This window comes from Gallus gallus, chromosome Z (genome assembly GCF_016699485.2).
Source record: "Gallus gallus isolate bGalGal1 chromosome Z, bGalGal1.mat.broiler.GRCg7b, whole genome shotgun sequence".
NCBI lineage: Eukaryota > Metazoa > Chordata > Aves > Galliformes > Phasianidae > Gallus > Gallus gallus.
In genome coordinates, this window is record NC_052572.1 from 55,295,181 (window position 1) to 55,314,328 (window position 19,148).

A 19,148-nucleotide genomic window follows, 5' to 3' on the forward strand; every position below is an offset into this window, starting at 1 on the left:
TTTTTATTTAAAGCCATTCTCATCCTATCACTATTAGGCCATGTAAAAAGTCACTCCCACACTCTGTTTATAAGCTCCCTTTTGGTACTTGAAGGCCACAATGGGGTCTCTGTGGAACCTTCTCTTCTCCAGTCTGAACAAGCCCAGTTCCCTCAGCCTTTCTTCACTGGAGAGGTGCTCCAGCCCTCTAATCACTTTTGCAGCCCTCCTCTGGACCTGCTCCAACAAACAGATCCCCACCCTTCTTGTGCTGGGAACCCCAGGCCTGGACACTGTACTGCAGATGGGGCCTCCCAGGGCAGAAGAGAGGGAGACAATTCCCTCCCTCTCTTCTGCTGCCACCCTTCTGCTGATGCAGCCCAGCATACTTTCAGCCTTCCAGGCTGCAAGTGCACACTGCTGGCTCATGTACAGCTTCTTCATCTACCAAAAGTCTCAAGTCCTTCTCTGCAGAGCTTTTAATTATGAATTCTTCTCCCAGTCTGTACTCACATCTGGGACTGCCCCAACCCAAGGGCAGCACCTTGCGCCTGACCTTGTTGAACCTCATTTGTTGCACATGGGCCTACCTTTCAAGCTTGCAGAGGTCTCTGTGGATGGCACTCCTTCCCAGTGTATTACCAACTGCACCACTCAGATTAGTGTTGCCTGCAAATGTGCTGAGGGTGTGCTTGATCCCACTGTCTATGTCATTGATAAAGATGTTGAAGAGCACCAGTTCCAGGACTGACCCTTGAGGGATACCACTCACGACTGGCCTCCACATGGACACAGATCTGTTAACCACAACCCTCTGGCTGCAATCATCCAACCAATTCTCTATCCACTCTTCAAATCCTTATCTCTCCAATTTAGAGATAAAGATGTGATGTGGGATCATGTCAAAGGCTTTGTAGAAGTCCAGGTAGATAATATCCATTGCCCTTCCTTTGTCCACTGATGCTGTTATTCCATCATAGGACACCAGATTGGTCAAACATAATCTGCTACTGGTGAAGCTGTGCTGGCTGTCACAGATCACCTGTTCATCTTGCATGTGCCTTAATATAGCTTCCAGATCTGTTCTGTGATCTCCTCAGGCCCAAGGGTAAGGCTTACAGGTCTGTAATTTCCCAGGACTTCCTCTCTACAACTGGCTTTTATCGAGTTCAGTTTGCAGCCACTGGTCTCTGTTGTGTCCTTCTCCTCTAGACTGGCTAAGTGTTTTAACCCTTGGTACTCCTCTCCTGAGAAAATATGAATGGCACATAATTACAGCACCTCATCAGCAATCTCACACATGCTGATCTCTGTCCTGCAGTAACTTCAGTAAGAAATGAAATATTAGAAGTCCTAACTAACTTAAAAAATTAGTTCATTTTATTTGCAACTAGAATTTTAGAATTTTACTTTTTAAGAGTTGCACGACAATGAGAGACTCTGAAGTATACAGGAACTTCTGAAATTGCAGCCCTAATTACATTACTCATTAAAGGATTATCTCAAAAATGCCAACATTCAACGAGCTGAATAATGAGTGATTCTGAATATTTGTGATTAAATAAGTTAATCATAGCAACCATATACAATTATTTATTAAGGTTAAATAAACAGAAATTTAATAAAGAAGAACCTACTCAGAACAACCACTCACTGCAAAGAATGAGGTCAGTTTGATTACACCACCACCACTTGGATTCAGCTGTACTAACTGTACTAGCCTCCAGGTTGAAAACAGAGTCCTCCAAACGAACCTTCTAAAATACACTAGCACAACATGCAAATGCAAAACAGCTTAGCTTAACTAGAGAGAGCTGCAGTTACTGAAAACTAATTACAAAGTCAGCTTTTCTCTTCAGGATTCACCCCAGCAGTATGAAACATTAGTAGCCGATCTTCAACAATAATTGGGAAAAATACAGGTGTCCTGAGTAGCTTCTGCTGTTTCTAAGACTCTCGGTAGAAAGCAAGCAACTGAAGATACCCAAACAACAAAACACATGCAGGCAAATCAAAGACCTGTAATAATTAGTGCACCAAGAATGGAAGTAGGACAAGAAGGAAAAAGGTTAATTAAAAGTAAATAAGAAACACAGCAGGATTATTACAAAGAATATTTACAAAGATTATTTATGAAACTGCATGGCATAATTCTTGCTGTTACCAAACACTGCTGGACTTGTCAGATATGTGACCCAAGAGCGGGAAAGGAGAGAACACTTATAGGATCTTCCAAGCAGAGATGAACAACCTTTTTTTAAAGACAGAAGTAGAGGGGAGGGGAGATTTGAAACAACCTGGTACCACACAAGGAAAAGGAGAATTACCAAAACACTACTGAATAGCTATAATTCACTTGAAATTGTTTTCTCTTCTATAAACCATGAGATTCATTTTCTTTGAGCACAAAAGATTCATGCTGCTTTGCTGTATCACAGTAGTCATTAGGCACATGCATTAGAGCTGATGCAAATGGAACTGAACATTGTAAATCCTGGCCTGATAGTGAGAGTGTGATAATCCAATTGCTGTGTTGTTTGTTATTGCTGCAATTTTCCCTAATGAAGCAGCACTATTCACCTTGAAAAGCAAACAGTCTCATCCTAAGTGTTACAGTGCAGAGATCACAAGGAAAAGAAATGTGATGTTACACGTGAAGGATACTTACTTTTCTTTCCATCCATATCTGCATGGATTTTCCGAGCCAGAAATCCAGTTTTATACACAGCAGCATTGGGGTCATGCGGGATGTCCAGGAACGGGTTGTTAGAGTTTCCAATCCGACTTACAGCCTTCGTCTGGTTCCCATTATCTTTTTCATCTGTACCATCTGAATGAGGCTTTTTTTTCTCTTCTTCATCCCTTAATGAGTAATGAAATATGAGAATGAATGAGCAACTGACCAGCAAGGTTTCACTGTAGTAATTCTTGCAAGCTCCTTGTCAAATCTTACCCCTCTCTTCATAGGGGATCTTATTTGGCAGAAACCCAGATGTACACTATAACGTAGACAAATTATAAGCAAAGCATCAACATCATTATAAGCAAAGTTCATCAACTTCACCAGCACAACCTACAGGAGCTGAATTTTAAAGAAAGACCAACTTTGCCTTTTATATTTCCAAAAGGCAGGCTTTCAAAAGTGCTCTATGTCCTACAACTTCACTTGTTTTTATTTTCACTTATCTGAGTGCTAAAATAGAAAATAGTTGCCTGCAAGGCTCTCCTGAAAAACCTTTGATTTCTTCAAGTGTTCACATGTAGATGAGAAGAATTAGATTACTAGAGATTACCAGATCTTACTCCTTAATTTCACACACGACACACAGGCTCTACTTTCTTTTCTTTAATTTCCTCCATAGACTAGCATAAAAGCATTAACTTAAAAATAAAAACTACAGTAGGTGAATTGTCTTATCTGTATCTTAGAAACAGAATGCTGCTCAAAATGTTACTTATTAGTACAATGTACTCAACACTGCCCTTGGGAATAACGAGGTGATCTATTTCAGCAAGTCACAAGCACTGCCCAGATAATGAACGCCTTCTTGCTTGTCAGCCAAGAGTGAAAAGGATAAATTAACTTAGAAAACAAAGGATGTCCATGTTGTTTTCAGAGAACAGTAGGTCACCGGATCTAGGTGGATGGAGCATCTGGAGGAATCATAGTGTCAGATTACAGTGCAGCCCAGTCTCTTTTGAAGTCCCTGCACGTTTCTTTCCAGTTGACTGACTAAGGTGCATCAAGTAGGCTAAAAGTTGGTAACTGAAGGATAAGGTGGCAATGTTTCTCCTAAATCCAGTATCTGACAAAAGAAGTCATTAACACTTGAGTGCAATGATAGCTTCTTGAGGGGGAAAGTGAAAACCTGCAGCATTTCACTGGACCCAAATGATTAGCACGGATGGCAAACTACATAACCCAAAGCAGAACTTGCAAACGTGCTTAATGTTCACAGTCGTGCATCAGACAAGGATTAGTAAGGCATGCATCAGTCTCTTTCTGGGACATACTGCAACCACATCTGCAAATGACCACCCAAAGAAACATCCTCCAAGACACTGCAGGCTACAGCAATCACCTGTGACATCCCAACCCTTGCTGAAATGACTTCCTAGGGAATTTAGTCTGAAGAGATACCAGGGTCATGGACTGCTGTAACAACAAGGAAACCAAATCCAGAGGCACGGGCAAGATCTATCAACAGTACAGTATGAGTGCTATACATTCAGCTAGAGAGCAACAGAAAGGTCCTAGATATTTGATTCAGTTGTAGAGATGAAGATGGTGGTGCACTATATATAATCATGTTGTCTGGCAAAATCGTCTGATTAGTAAGGGGAATAAAAGTTTTATTAGAAAACCAGGTTCCTGCAAGGGACACCAGTTCTTCCATCTTCCAGCCTATCAATACGCATGTTCCCACTCCAGAACAGAGAGAGATGCAATAAACTTTCTGTTGGTCAAAGCAATAAGAACTCCTTTGTGCAGAGTTCTACTGAAGCCCTATCCCAAGTTAAAAAATCTGGGAATTCCTGACAATTTCGACTGTCCCCACCTCTCCTTTCCTGTTCCTACTGCTCTGACTAGGTGGTGGCAAGGCTAGACCCCCGTGACAAATACTTCTTATATCTGTCCATTTCAGGAGTACATTCTCTCAAGACGAGTCTCTGTGTGCTTCATAGTGTTTAATCTAGACTAAAATCTTCCCTAGGGCACTAGCACTCAGGCTGATTTGTCATATATAAATGCTTGTGAATTCTGGGATCTCAGTCAAGGATAAAGTGGATTTCTCCTTGCTAGCAGAGACCCACTGCAGTAAACGGCTTACAGTTTCTTGGAATGCACCATCTTCATTGGGTCCATGGGAGCACATTATCCTATATAGATCCTGTCCTGCGGGAATGTACCTGCAGTCTTATGCAAGCAACTACAGGAGTCGTGACCACTAGGGATCCCAGACAGCGCTACTGCTGGGAGTGGTACTCTTGAAGTCAGCATCTCCAGGGCAGCTAATAAGCAGGAATCCTTTAAAAGACAACTGTAGACGGAGCAGACAAGGATAAAATGGTATCTGTTGTCCTGACTACTGATCAGGGAAGAGGCCTTAAAATGGTCTTTCAAGCTGTCACTGAAAATGGGACATCTTTGAGACTCAGAAGCCTATCACACAACTGAGAGATGGATGTTCTGATTGTTTGGAGGTCAAGACATATAAGCCAGTCCATAACGTGCAGTGAAGAGAACCGGAGAGGCGAGAGGGACTCATTACAAAGGACATGAAGGAATGGAAGAACAGCTGATCAGCCTCTATCTCTCTCTGATCTTGAATATCTAATAGTAGTGGAAATAAAACAGCAGGCTCTGGGACTCATTTCTTCATGTTACTTCAGTGGTCAAGCTTAACAAGAAAGCAGGATTGGGAGGAGTTTCAAAGCAGTAGAACAGTTCAGGTAAGGTATTCAGTCATATACCCTCAAAAATCAGAAGAACAGGACTGGTCATGACTGTAGTCAAGTGGGGACTGATAAAAGCACATACCCTTACATAGACTAGTCAGCAAAAAAAGGTGATAAATGGCTTCAAAAATCACAGACTGGTAGGGATTGAAAAGGACCTGTGGAGATCACTGAGTGAGTACAACCGCCCACAAGCAAGTTCTCCAAAGTAGGTTATTCAGGAAATCATCCATGTGGGTTTTGATTATCTACAGAGACAGAGACTCCACAACCTCTATGGGCAGTCTGTGACAGTGCTCTGTCACCCTCACAGTAAATAAGTCTTCTCATATTCATATGGAACTTTCTGTGTTCCAGTCTGTGCCTGCTGCACCTTGTCCTGCTGCTGGGCACCACTGAAAAAAGAGAATCTCCATCTTCCTGACTCCTGCCCTTCAGATATTTTAAGTGTTGATAAGATCCCCTTCTCAGACTTCTTCAGGTGAGAGAGTCCCAGGTCTCTCAGCCTTTTCTCACACAGGAGATGCTCCAGGCCCTTAATCATCTTTGTAGCCCTCTGCTGGACTCTCTCCAGTAGCTCCCCTTCTTTCTTGTACTGGGGAGTGCCCAGAAATGGATACAGTTCTCCAGAGGTGGACTCCCCAGGGCAAAGTAGACAGGGAATGTCACCACTCTCAACTTGATGACCACACACTTCTTAGTAATACCATAATACCATAGTCTTTCTTGGCCACAAGGGCACACCGCTGGCTCATGGCCAAACTGTTGTCCACCGGGACACTCAGCTCCTTCTCTGCAGAGCTCCATGCCAGCAGGTCAGTCCCTGACCTGTACTCGTGCAAGCAGTTATTCCTCCACAGGTGCAAAACTCTACACTTGCTCTTGTTGAACCTCATCAGGCTCCTCCCCACTCAACTCACTAATCTGCTCAGGTCTTGCAGAACGGTAGCACAGCCTTCTGATCTGTCAGCCACTGCTCCCTGACTTGTATCATCAACAAACTTACTGAGGGCAGGCTCTACCTCTTTGCCCCAGTCACTAATGAAAATGTTGAACAAGATCAGACTCAGCACCAATCCCTGGGAAACACTGCTAGCTACAGGCTTCCAACTAGACCCAGTACCACTGATCACAACCCTCTGAGCTCTGCCAGGCAGACAGTTCTCCATCTACCTCACTGCACACTCATCTATACCACACTTCCTAAACTGATCTACAAGGATGTTGTGAGAGACAGCATCAAAAACCTTGCTGAAATTGAGGTATGCAACATCCACTGCTCTACCCTCACCTAACCATCTGGTGACGACACCGTAGAAAGCTACCAGCTTGGTCAAGCATGATTTCTGCTTGGTGAATGTTAACTACTCCTGATAATCTTTCTCTTCTTCCACTTGTTTGGAGATGACATCCAGAATAAGCTAAATCATTACCTTCCCAGTGACAGAAATCAGGCTGATTAGCCTGTATTTTCCCAGGTTCTCTTTCTTGTCCTTTTGGAAAACTGGAGTGACACTGGCTACCCTCCATTTCCAAGGCACCTCTCCCATTCTCTATGCCTTTACACGGATTTTATGTAGTGGCTCAGCAATCACTTCTGTCAGCTCTCTCAGTACTCATGACTGCATTCCATTAGGGTCAACTGAACTGTGTGTCAATTTTGCCTAGATGATTTCTGATCAGATATTCCTCAACCAAGGCAAAGACTTCCTTTCTCTAGACTCTTTACGGCGATAAGGGTCTGGAATTCTCAAGGAGTTGTCCTAGCAGTAAAGCAAAGCATTGAGTAGCTCTGCATCTCAGTATCCTCCTCAGTAGTCTCAGGGCACCAAATTCAATAAGCAGTGGGCCCACATTTTTCCTAGTCTTCCTTTTGCTAATGACATAAATAAGGCTTTCTTGTCCTTGACTTTACTGTTAGATATAATTCCAAGTGGGCCATAGCCCTCCTTGTGGCATCCCTGCAAGCCCTGACAATATTCCTGTATTCCAAGTGGCCAGACCCCTTTTCCACATTCCATAGACTTTCTTCTTCCATTTGAGTTTTTCCATGAGTACATTGCTCATCCACACAGCTCTCCTGCAACTTTTGTAGGATTTCTTACTCTTAGGGATGAACTGATCTTGAGGTTTGAAGAAGTGCTGTCTGAATGTCAACCAACTTTCCTGGGCCCCCTTACCTTCCAGTGCTCTAGCCCATGGGATACTTCCAAGTAGGTTACTGAAGTGGTCAGAGATGGCACTCCTGACGTGCAGGGCTGCAATCCCACTTAATTGCCTTCTTTCTTCCACTGAAGGTCCTGAATTCAGCTATCTCATAGTCGCTGAATGCAAGGTTGCCCACAACCTTCATGTTCCCAACCAGTCTTTCCTTGTTTGTAAGAACAACTTCCAGTAGCACACCTCTCTTTGTTGGCTCTTCCACTACATATATTACGAAGTTAACTTCCACATACTACAGGAACCTCCTGTACTGTGCATGCCTGGCAATGTTGGTTTTCCATCAGGTGTCAGGGTGGTTGAAGCTTCCCATGAGAACCAGAGCACACGACTGTGAGGCTACTTTCAGCTGCTTGAAGAAAGCAGCTCATCAACTCACCACATCAACTTCCTCCTTCTGATCAAGTGGCCTGTAGTAAACACCCACAATAGCATCACCCATATAAGCCTACCCCATAATTCTCACCCACAAGCTCTCCACTTGTTTGTCATTCATCCCCAGGCAGAGCTAGATACGTTCTAGATGCTGTCTCACATAAAGAGCGACTCCACCATCTCGTCTTGCTGGTCTTTTTTTTCCATAAAAAGTATGTAGCCACCCCTGACAGCATTCCAGTCATGCAAGCTGTTCCACTAGGTCTCCATGATTGCAATGAAATCATGGCCTGGCAAACACACTCTAAGTATACCTGCTTATTACCCATGCTGCATTCATTGGTATACAGGCCCTTCAGAGACAAAAAGGGATCAGAGGGCACAGATTTCTCTAGAGGGATTCAAGAGGACTCCTGATAACTGTACACACCCTTGAGGTGGTTGGCCTTCTGATTCATGTCATGGGAAGCAGCTAAGGAACACTAGTCTCTGTTTTGTTTGGCCTAACTCATTTCCCATACTCTTGTAGGGCTGACATTCTCTTGTAGGGCTGTACAAAACATAAGTCTGTGGAAGAACTGTCCAAAAATGAATAGACTGTAATGAAGATAAATTAAACTGAGTTTACTCTGCACCAGCTTTAGGGTATGGTTGTAAGAAGGAATAGGTGCAGAAAATTCAGCTGGCCTGTGGATACATACATCTGAAAACTGACCTGTCCTTGAAATTCTGGATTGTGAAGGGTGAAACTACTTCCTCAACCTCAGAAGGCTCTCGGAGATGATTCAAGTCCTGTAATGTCCCTAGCTTGAAGGTCTTTTGTGATGCAGATAACAGTCAGCATCTAGCGTCTCTATGCAAGTGTACTCCAAGTCATGGATCTATTACGGCATATGCAGTGATCACATTCCTGTCAAAGCCAAGCTCAATGCCTTGTACAAGATATGGCATAATCTTTGTGCCTTTGGGTGAAAATGCTGGTTTTCAGTAGCAAGACATTATCATGAGGTCTGCAAGAATCTGAAGAGGTTTTTAGTCCTTTCTGTCCCTCCCAGCAGAGGGATATAATTCCCAGCTCTGGGCCTGGAACTTATACCTCTGGTGAGCCTCTCTGAGGACTGAAAGAGAGGTTGTAAATCCTCTTGTGGAGGCTAAAGATGCAAAGTGACTATGACTACTAGCATCTCTGCTCGGCAGAATACCCGTGACAAGAAATGGCTTCTAATAGAGCTTCTCCAAGACTCTCCTTATGGTATGTGATATCTGCAAAAGGAAAAGCTTAAATTCCATCTTCCTTTATGTTACCTCTTTGGAAAAGGATCTGCAAACAGAGCAATACACCAGACCACTGGTTTCTCATGAGAACCAGCACAGCCGAAGCAATAATCTGCTTGTTGTGTCATTTGAAGATGCTGAACTGAAAGAGTGGTTCTCATTTCCACATGCTTGATCGCAGAACAACAGAAAATGCCTGCCTCTTAAAAACAGTTTTGAAACATATCCAGAAATAAAGATGCTGCCATACAACATGTTTTTTGGGTTCCTGGAAAAAAACAACATCCACTTTTCTTAGTAATAAAACACTACTGTACTGCTCTGTAGCCTGATGTGAGGCTCTGCCTTAGAAAACACTCTAAACTGGACAGATATGATCAAGCCTTCCATTTTTCTTCTCATTAGTTTAAGTAGAAAACTTACAGGACATGGCTAGGCAAAAGACTGAGTACATCAATTTAAAAGTCAATTTAAAAGAATATTCATATTTGTAGCATATAATCATACAAAACTGCTGGATGGGTAACTTTATAATCAGGAGCTTGACTTAAGAAACCGGTGGAAGGAAGTTCCCCATGGCATCTTTCCCAAATAGAGGACAGAAGAAAAGAGAACTAAGCAGCCACCACTTGTCTCCTCTCTATAAAATCAATTAAGTTGCAAACAGAAAACATCCTTGACATTGAGAAGAAAAAAAAAAAAAAGGTAATCATAATGGGGAGAGAGTTCTGGATTTGACCTAGAAAAAGTTAAGCTTCAGCACAGATGTCATTACAATCAGCCCAGTCTCAGCACTCCGGTTTGCAACAGGAAACTCAGAAGCAATTTGGCAGAAACCTTTTTCCACAGCCTTGTTCTTCTCCAGCATCACTGTCTCAAACACCTATTTTTGTCTAGCTCAAAGGAGTTGATTTTTCAGTGCAGTTGATTAGTGTTCTCACGTCTAAACTTCTGCGGAAAGAAAACTGTGTCATCAACTGGTCATAAACCATGGGATTCTCTTGAAAACTGTACTGTCCTGCTTGGAGGAAGCTATCACAGTACAACCAGCTCAAATGCAGCCATTTGGTTACTGCGATTTTGTAAGCAGCAACTTGGAATTTCATGTATTAATTCTAGATCACCACTCAGTCTATTTTAAGATGATTATTTTGTTACTCCTACCTTCTGCAACGGGAAGTGGACACAATATTACGAATAAAGGAGAACAACAAAGTTCACTACTGCATTTCCGTGTAGACCTCACACAAATCAAACACATTTAGCTCCGGCATCTTTGAAATCAAACTCTTTTTTTCTTATCCACTTTACGGTTGGCAATAATTGGTGCAAAAGCCAAAGGAAGAGAAACACCTACAAAACCTGGGTTGTAAAACTGTAGACAGTGGGACTGAAGGGATGCTAAAATACCAGCTAATCCATCCCTTCAGCTCCAAGGTTGGATCCACCCTTCCTGATCCATTATAGAAAGGTATTTCCTGAAATGGTTCATGAAACCCTACAGTGAATAAATGTTCATAGCTCGTAATGTCAAAACTATTTCCGGGGTTATAAGGCTTATTGATAGAAAGTTTTTCTCTTAATGTTAAACCCAAACTTCCTTTGTTTCAAACATAAGCCCACCCACAATGGGTATGAAGAATAATTCACACCTTTCTCCTTTGCAGCCATCTTTACAACCTGAAAAGAATACAGCCTGGTCCCTCTCATGAGTGTTATCTGTTCTCACTATTAATGTTCACAGGGTCTTGAATTTATTTAGTCTTATAGGAGATGCAGGGCAGAACAAGAGGTAATCATGAAAATTCTTATGAAAAAAAATCACAAGCCTTGGGGAAGCTTACGAAGCATGAGAAATTACAACACAATAATCATGGCTAAATGCATCAAACTGGGGGGGTTCTTGTGACATCAGCACACTGAAAACAGGATGTGTTGGACTAAGTGGATGAAACAATAACAAACGGTAACTAACTGGATTCACTGCAGTAAGTAGGAATTTCTACCAATTGTTTCAGTGATTTCTCCTTACTACTTTGTGCTTGACTTGTGATCGAGGAAATGTACCACAATACAACAGACAGGAGAGTTCTAGAATGGTGTTCTGTACAGAAGAAATATGGAAAAGGATAAGAAACAGAAAAAATCATATACCTGATGGTTAATTTTCCCATACTGCTTTTATAACGGCAGACAGGCAAGAGGAAATAGCAAGTAATCAAAGTAAATGGCAGAACACTTCTTGGCAGTTCTTGTGAAGAGTAACCAAAAGCTTTGGGATCTGGAGGAGAGTGCTCTCCAGATCTACATTTACTTGATGGATTCAGCATCTGATTCGTTTCTTTTACAGATCATGGCAAGTGATGCACTTTTAACATTTTGGAGAACTCAAAACTAGAACTACTGCAGAAAAAAAGCTGCAATGCAATTTTCTCTTCCAGAGCTGTATTCATGTTTCTTTATTCATAAAGTATAAAAGAATATTCCTTCTACAGAATGCCTGAGGAAATAAATGAGGAGCACATCTGCTCATTAAGATGCCACTGCTGTTGACTACAGCATTGAAATCAGTGGTAGCCTCTTAGTGGGCTTAGGACCAGGCTGTAATTCTACTAGAAAGGGACAGTGACCCATTTAGGACGATGATATGTCTAGCTTGTAACTGCTGAGATAAGGATCAGGTGGCAGTTCTACCTATCACACTCAACACCACTAAGCTCCCTTGCCTAAGGACTTACTGATGGTCATTAATCCACCAATAATGCATTGATGGTGACACTCTTAAACTGTTGCCTAGCTCTTAAAATAAGAGTCTTAGAGTCTCATGGTTAATTCTTGCTAGAGGAAAGCTGTTTCTTCATCACATCAGGGTCACGAGGCAGCTTATGCTGAGGTTTTGCAGCCCTATTTCCACATTGCCTCACTTCTCTGCCAGCCAACTCCATCAGGGAAAGCAAAGGGATACTCTTTGGAAAAGACAGAGAGGATCATCCTCAGTTCTGTCACAGCAAAACTGATCACATCTCTTTCCCACCCACCTTTCTCTTCAAGAGAAAGTAATGTGTTTTCTCTCTTCAGTTCAGGCAGTCTTAAGGCCGGCTGGAGCTACTTTACATCAGCAAAAAGCTGTGTAATAGTGAGTAGAACATCTTCACAGACCCTCTTCCAGACGGACCTCTGAGGCCTAAGGATAAAGGTACTACTTCTATAGCATTGTCAAGAATTAGCTTCAATTCTCACCATAGGTAGTAATTTTCACATCAGTTACAGCATCCTTCTATCCTTCTGAGTTGCTTTACATGCATACCCTGAAGTCTTATTTAAGATTCTGTTTTCCCTTTCTTCTAGCCTGCTTTGCATTTTTTTCCTCAAAATAATTCATTATCAAGGGATATGGACTGGGCTATGTAAATGCCAAAGGAGTTATTGCCTATACAGGACCAGGCTATCTCATAAATCACCTTGACTGAAGCTAATGGGAGCAGAGCCAGGTGTGAGCCAGTTCCTACCTGGAAGCTGCCCAAATGGATTGGACACAATATGGTCTCCAACAAAGAGCTAAAAATTCTGGGATTGTGAAAGTCATACAGCAGATTCTGCTGGGTCTAAAATATCTATGACAGCATCCTGCAAAGAGCTCTGATGTTGTGAGAGGTAAGACTCATGCACTCACTCTGCTTCTTGTAAGGCTCATTAGACACTGCATTTCCTGGTGACTTTCACTACCAGTACACCTTCCTCACAACTCTGAAATTATCCTTTAGACTTCCAAACAGGGGCTGCAGTCTCAGTTGGGATTAGCAGCCCTTATAGGTGGTTTTATGCCCTGACAAGAGAGCCACCTGAGAATTAAAATCTTCAGGAAGATCAGAAACCAGTGGGCTTGCAAGACTTGTGGCAGTGTTAGGACTGCTAGCACAAAAGATGCATAAACATGTAGTCTCAGAAAGGCATGTAGGCTTCTGGTAGGTAAATCCACGCAGGCAAGTATTTTGTACAGCCAAAATAAATAAAGATATTATTCTTCTATTTTACACCAAAATCTACTGCTCTTCAAGACGCAAGATCTAAAGCAGACTCTTCTACTTGTTGCTGGTATACCTACACCACATAAAACCTAATCACAGAGGAATGTCAACTTTACATGGTCAGAAACAGAAGCTCTTTCTTATCCACAGTATTTCAGCAGTTAACACGTGTTAGTCTGCCACAAGCAGCTAATATCAGCAGATATCAGACTGTTCAATTTATCATCTTTCGTATCAGGTTGTTGTCAGGTTATCCATATTTAATCAGAAGACAAACCAAGACAATAAACCAACAGCAGGAAACTCAATCCAAGACGTATGTTTCTATTCAGTGGTTCTGACACAATGTACTGAAAGATAAAGGGTGAAATCAACATCTGTTTTATTTATGCAGACATAGGACAATGGAGGATTTAATTTCTCTCTTTTCAGGCTGCAGTCTCCTACTAAATGAAATGTCCTCTTTCCTTACAAATGCAGTTGGCTCCTATCACTAACTCTCCCCTCACTGGAGAAACAGATGAAGCAAAATTGCCAGGTCATTCATTAACAGAAAAGCAAACTCAGTGCATACACTGGCTGTTTTCTACAGGCTTTGGAGCTTGCTCAGATACTGAAATAGGAATTATAAACAGATTACCACACGGGTACTATTTTTTAAATTTCTAAATCCCATGCGGTATACTTACACTGCCCATTCAAGCTTCTCATTCTTGATTGAATTGTACAGGGCCTGCAAAGGGAAAGAAAGGAGATGTGATTATTTTTACTTCTGCTACTCATACATTAATATGCTAATGAGAATTATTTAACTCTACCAGCAAGTGAGCAGTCTCTGATTAAGAATCATATCTGTTTATGGTAAGACAAAAGTCTTGAGCAGAAATTGTTTGAGGAAAAAATAACAAAGGGTTCGAGAGTATGCTCAATTTCAAGAACAGGATCACTTTATTTTTTATTTTTCAATAATCTCAAAAGTTTGCAAAATCCACAGAACTAGAGCCCTACAATTCAAAGTCACATTTAATTCCTGCTAAACCCAGACTTTTTGGCCTTTGACATTAATGGGGACAAGATCTCACCACGTGGGCTTTCCCATAAAAATGTACCAGCATGACTATCCAAAGCCTCTGAACCTCAGAGACACGTGAATACTTTCCACCATTCATATATAAATACATTTAATTTAAGTGTAAAACAGAAAATAAACTATATGCAGTTTTTCTATTTGAAGATCAATGTCTTCGACTGTTATCTGCTAACAAAGAATTACTCTTTTATATTAAAGGACAGAAGCTAGTAGGTTTGACAACAGGGATCCCAATTCTGTTGTTGATAACCAGCCTGCAATGAAAAGGGAGGGTGAATTAAGCCTGGGAAGAGATCAAATAGTTGAGACGGATTCCTTTTGAGAGGAAGGATGTACATCAGTTGGATAAGAACATCTGATTTCAGCTCTTCATTAGATGATACATACAACGGATAAAAGCCTGCAATTACTATAAGCTAATGGATTTGTTCAAATAGGGCACTTGACTCAAGTGAAGTATTTTGGTATGGAATGTCCCTGATTCTCGCACTTATAATCCACATTTGTGATTTACCTTATATACATAGCTAGATTTACTCCCTCTGGCACATAACTCCTACACAACCTTGAAATATGTTAATGTGTAGAAGAACTGTTGATGCACATGATTACCAAAAAGTAGCACATCAAGTACGAACAAGTCTGAAAATCACATACTATAATAGCTATGACATGCTCAACAGAAATGTTAGCACTTAAATAGTCTTAAGTCTGACCCAAACCAAAAATAATTTGGAAGACTACAGAGTTGAAGCTAGTCTTGTGCCTTTATCACAATGGAATTCACAATGGGAATCCCATGAACATATTCCACTGCTCATCCTACGATCCACTGACTCCCTTCCATGTACTGCATGATCTATTTGAAGATCCTTAATATTTAGCTTTGTGAAAATCTGGCTTGCTTGAACCATACACAAGTAGGTCAAACACACTAGTAAAACTTGTCTCATGCTGATGCTGCACATTTAACAACTTTTAGGCCACAAAAGTAAGTTTTTCAAAGCAATGGAACAGATATGACCATCAGGAGGAATCATCCCCCATGCTGCTCACACTAGTGGAGAGGTTCCCACCACTAAAGGCTTTCCTGCACTACCCATAGCAATATGAACCATTTTCAACTCTTGAGTGCTCACTGTCTGTTCATCCAAATCTGTGCAAGAATCTCTAACCCAAAGGCAAAAAGCCATACCAAGGTGAAGGAAAGGGATTTGCTGGCATTTTATAGGCAATTTGCTTAACATTCAGATGTGAGTTAGTAAGAGATTGTAAGGATAGTCTGCAGGAGAAAACAAACAAACAAAAACCACAAAGGGTTTACATTTCTCCTACCATACAGTCAGCAGTCTTGAGGAATTACATGCACTTCCATTTTTCTACGTAAGCAGAAAAGCAGCACTGACTGCCTTGGGCTGCCCAATACTTTGAATTAGAAGCCACAACACTTCCAACGATTTAATCAAAGGCTTGTAATTATTTTTGACTTGGCCTTTTTGTGCTGCTACTATTAAAGCATTCTCTATAGTTTGAAGACAGAAAGCTATTTCTCAGTACAAGGTAAAGAGACAGAATTTTTTCCCAGTTGGCTGGACAAGCTTTTGCAACGTAGTCTGCCCTCAGGGACTAGAAATGCCTCTTGTTGCTCCCTGGGCCAAACACCAGATTGGGTCACAATGTCTGAAAACTAACACTTGCCCTGTGCTGTATTGCTTTTTATGGATTTTGCTGCTAAGGAGGTCTCTAAGGATCACTGCAGCCAAAGAGCAGGACACATAAAAGCAGAACTCCAGATTGGTGAAGGAACAACAAATGCCCCAGGCTTTTGCCTTGTGGAAAGTGACATGTGTTTGTCTCAATCTTTACATTTGAGCCAGACTCCATTTTCCTTCTTTAGAGAGTAACAGACACCAATCCAGTCATATGGCATACACTGGAAAAAGGACAGTGTCCCCAGTGGAGCATCAAATACAACCTCTCAGCAAACCTGTTTGCAAAATGGAAGAGCACACCCTAGAAAGTATCCGCAGCCCAGGCAGCTGTGTACGGAGCATGTTCACTGAGACCTTGGTGAGCAGACCTCTTAAGGGATGGCGATGCATCTGCTCTCAACTTTGACCCCTCAACCCACCTCTCTAGCAGAGATCGCTGTGCGTTGGCCACTGGATACATGAGCCTTTTAGAGCTGCTCTGCACTCCTTCTCCAACACTGTTTAAGCATTAGCATATTCCAAGTATCTACTGGGCTCTCTCATGATACAGAGATTACTTTCCTTCTCCCACATTTTGCAACCAGTAGCAGACGTGAACAGCCCAGCACCTGCTCTGTCATTTCACGGCTGTTTCCCAAAACCCTGATTCAGACATCAGCTCTTTTCAGCAGACATCTCTGTGGAGTATGATTAAATCAAACAAACTTGAACACAATCACTTAAATGCTTCACTAAGTTGCAACAAAGCTGATTGGAGATTATGGTAGGGACATGGCTTTTACTGTACTTGACTAGGTGCAAGGATAGGTTTTACAAACTCATGTCTCTTTTTCAGGAATATGAAGAAAAGACCTTGATTTAAAGCACAGTTACAACTTGACAACAGTCAGAGCTTCTTACCTGCTAGCCTGGGAAGTGTTTGGCTGATTTACCACCTAAGCCAAAAAGAGGAGGCTGAACCACAGCAGGGAATGTCAAAACTAATATTTCACTGGTCTCACCTTCCAAGCTGGACTGATACCACTTGGAGAGACTCCTTCTCAGCACCCAAGGCTACTGTAAACAAGATCCAGACCCCTAGCTACCCACTACTCAGCAGTGTCCAATATCACTGCTTTACCTTCTAAGCCATATTACAGACCCCAAAAATCCATGGCCTAGAGTTTTTCCTTTTCTGAGAACTGCTGATCTATGGGTCCATCAGACTCAGCACTTCTCTCAGCTTCCTTGAGAAACAAGAGTAGTTTTCAAGGGAGAATAAAATAAATTAATTCGTGTATAAAACAGAATAGTCCAAATCATTCTCAACTCCAATGCTGTTTTCTTTAGCTACAATTTGACCCTTAACAGCTCGTAGTGTCTTAAAAAAATAAAAAAATAAAAAATAAATTGAAGTGGGATTTCTTTGTTCATAAACTGTACAACAAATATGGACTTTCTTTTTTTAAAAGAATGCAGAAAACCCATAGCTTCACAAGAAGTCACTAAATTCCATCCTCATTTACCCTTTGGTAAGTAGGTAAACTAGATATCTAGATTTCAACAATCTCGCAGCTATCAGTAATTTATTGCAACTGGAAAGAGATGCAACACTACGCAGATAGCCCTCCTGAAAACTCCCATTTATTTACAAAGCTGACGAGAAAAAAAACATAAAAGGTCACTTTGCATCATTACCTTCCTCAAAAACCCACCACATGCAAAAACCACTGAACCCATTTAAGCAGGCTGCTCTCAGCACCTGCCAGCTGCCTGCTGTGCTGTGAGTCAGTCTCTGCATGCAAAGCAGAGGAAGACACAACCAGGTGCACACGCAGGGACAAAGACATAGGGAAATGCAAAGGTACTCATCAAGGTAAACTCTTTAGGTAACAAAGCCTGGCCAGTAGAGCACAAGGAAATGCCCCAAGACCTCTTGGGGACTGCATGAGCCCTTCCTTCAAAAGGCCAAATAAGATAGGCTCTTGAAGCATACTTTCTGTAATTGCCAGTTTATGGTCACACTTGCATGTATCCAGATAAGCCTGTTAAGAAGAAAATATACCACTGGCACTTTTTTACACCTGTTTTGAGTGCAAAAGGGAAGGCAGCAGAAATGACTGCCAAAAGCAGGTAAACAGGCAAAAACAAATCCAACTTTGAAGAGTCAGAATCACCCAGATCTGTTTTTTGTTTGTCAGGCTCTCTGCTTACATTCAGTTTCGTCCTGATTTCTGCAGTCGTTCCTGGGGAAGAACCATCAGACCACTGCAGGAAATGGAAACACAGCACATGGAAAACACAGGTGAGGTGATTGGTGGTAACCAACATGGCTTCACCAAGGGCAAGTCACGTCAACAAACTTGGTGGCCTTTTATGATGGAGTTACAGCACAACTGGATAAAGGAAGAGCAACTGTCATCAGCTAACTGGACTTGTGAAAAGTGACTGACACTGTCCTGCATGACATCCTGGTCACCAAACTGGAGAAAAATGGATTTGATGGATGGACCACTCGGTGGATAAGGAGTTGGCTGGATGGTCATGCTCAGAGAGTTGCGGTCAGTGGCTCAATGTCCAAGTGGAGACTGGTGACAACTGGTGTTCCTCAGGAATCAGTGCTGGGGCTGGAGTTATTTAACATCTTTGTAGGTGACACGAACAGAGGGATTGAATGCACTCTCTTTAAGTTTGCAGACAATACCAAGCTGAGTGGTGTAGTTCACACGCTAGAGGGAAGGGATGCTATCCAGAGGGACCTGGGCAGGCTTGGGAAGTGGGCCCATGCCAACCTCATGAAATTCAACAAAGCCAAGTGCAAAGTCCTGCACCTGGGTCAGGGCAATCCCAAGCACAAATTCAGGTTGGGTGAAGAATGGCTTGAGAGCAGCCCTGCGGAGAAGAATTGAGGAGTGCTGGTTGATGAAAGACTCAACACGAGCAGGCAGTGTGTGCTTGCAGCCCAGAAGGCCAACTGTATTCTGGGTTACACCAAGAGAAGAGTGACCAGCAGGTCAAGGGAGGTGATTC

The 19,148-nt window shown here is 42.1% G+C and overlaps 1 protein-coding gene across 18 annotated transcripts in view; it reads right to left on the reverse strand.

Annotated features, from left to right (window-relative positions):
* PSD3 (pleckstrin and Sec7 domain containing 3) overlaps positions 1–19,148 on the reverse strand; it is a 151,792-nt gene that overhangs the window by 63,540 nt on the left and 69,104 nt on the right. For all 18 annotated transcript variants that reach the window (XM_040655813.2, XM_040655816.2, XM_040655815.2 and 15 more), the window contains 2 exons: positions 14,027–14,070; positions 2,648–2,841 (listed from right to left, as the gene is read on the reverse strand). In XM_040655813.2, coding sequence (XP_040511747.1) covers positions 2,648–2,841; positions 14,027–14,070 — 238 coding nt within the window. The remainder of the gene's footprint in view (positions 1–2,647; positions 2,842–14,026; positions 14,071–19,148) is intronic.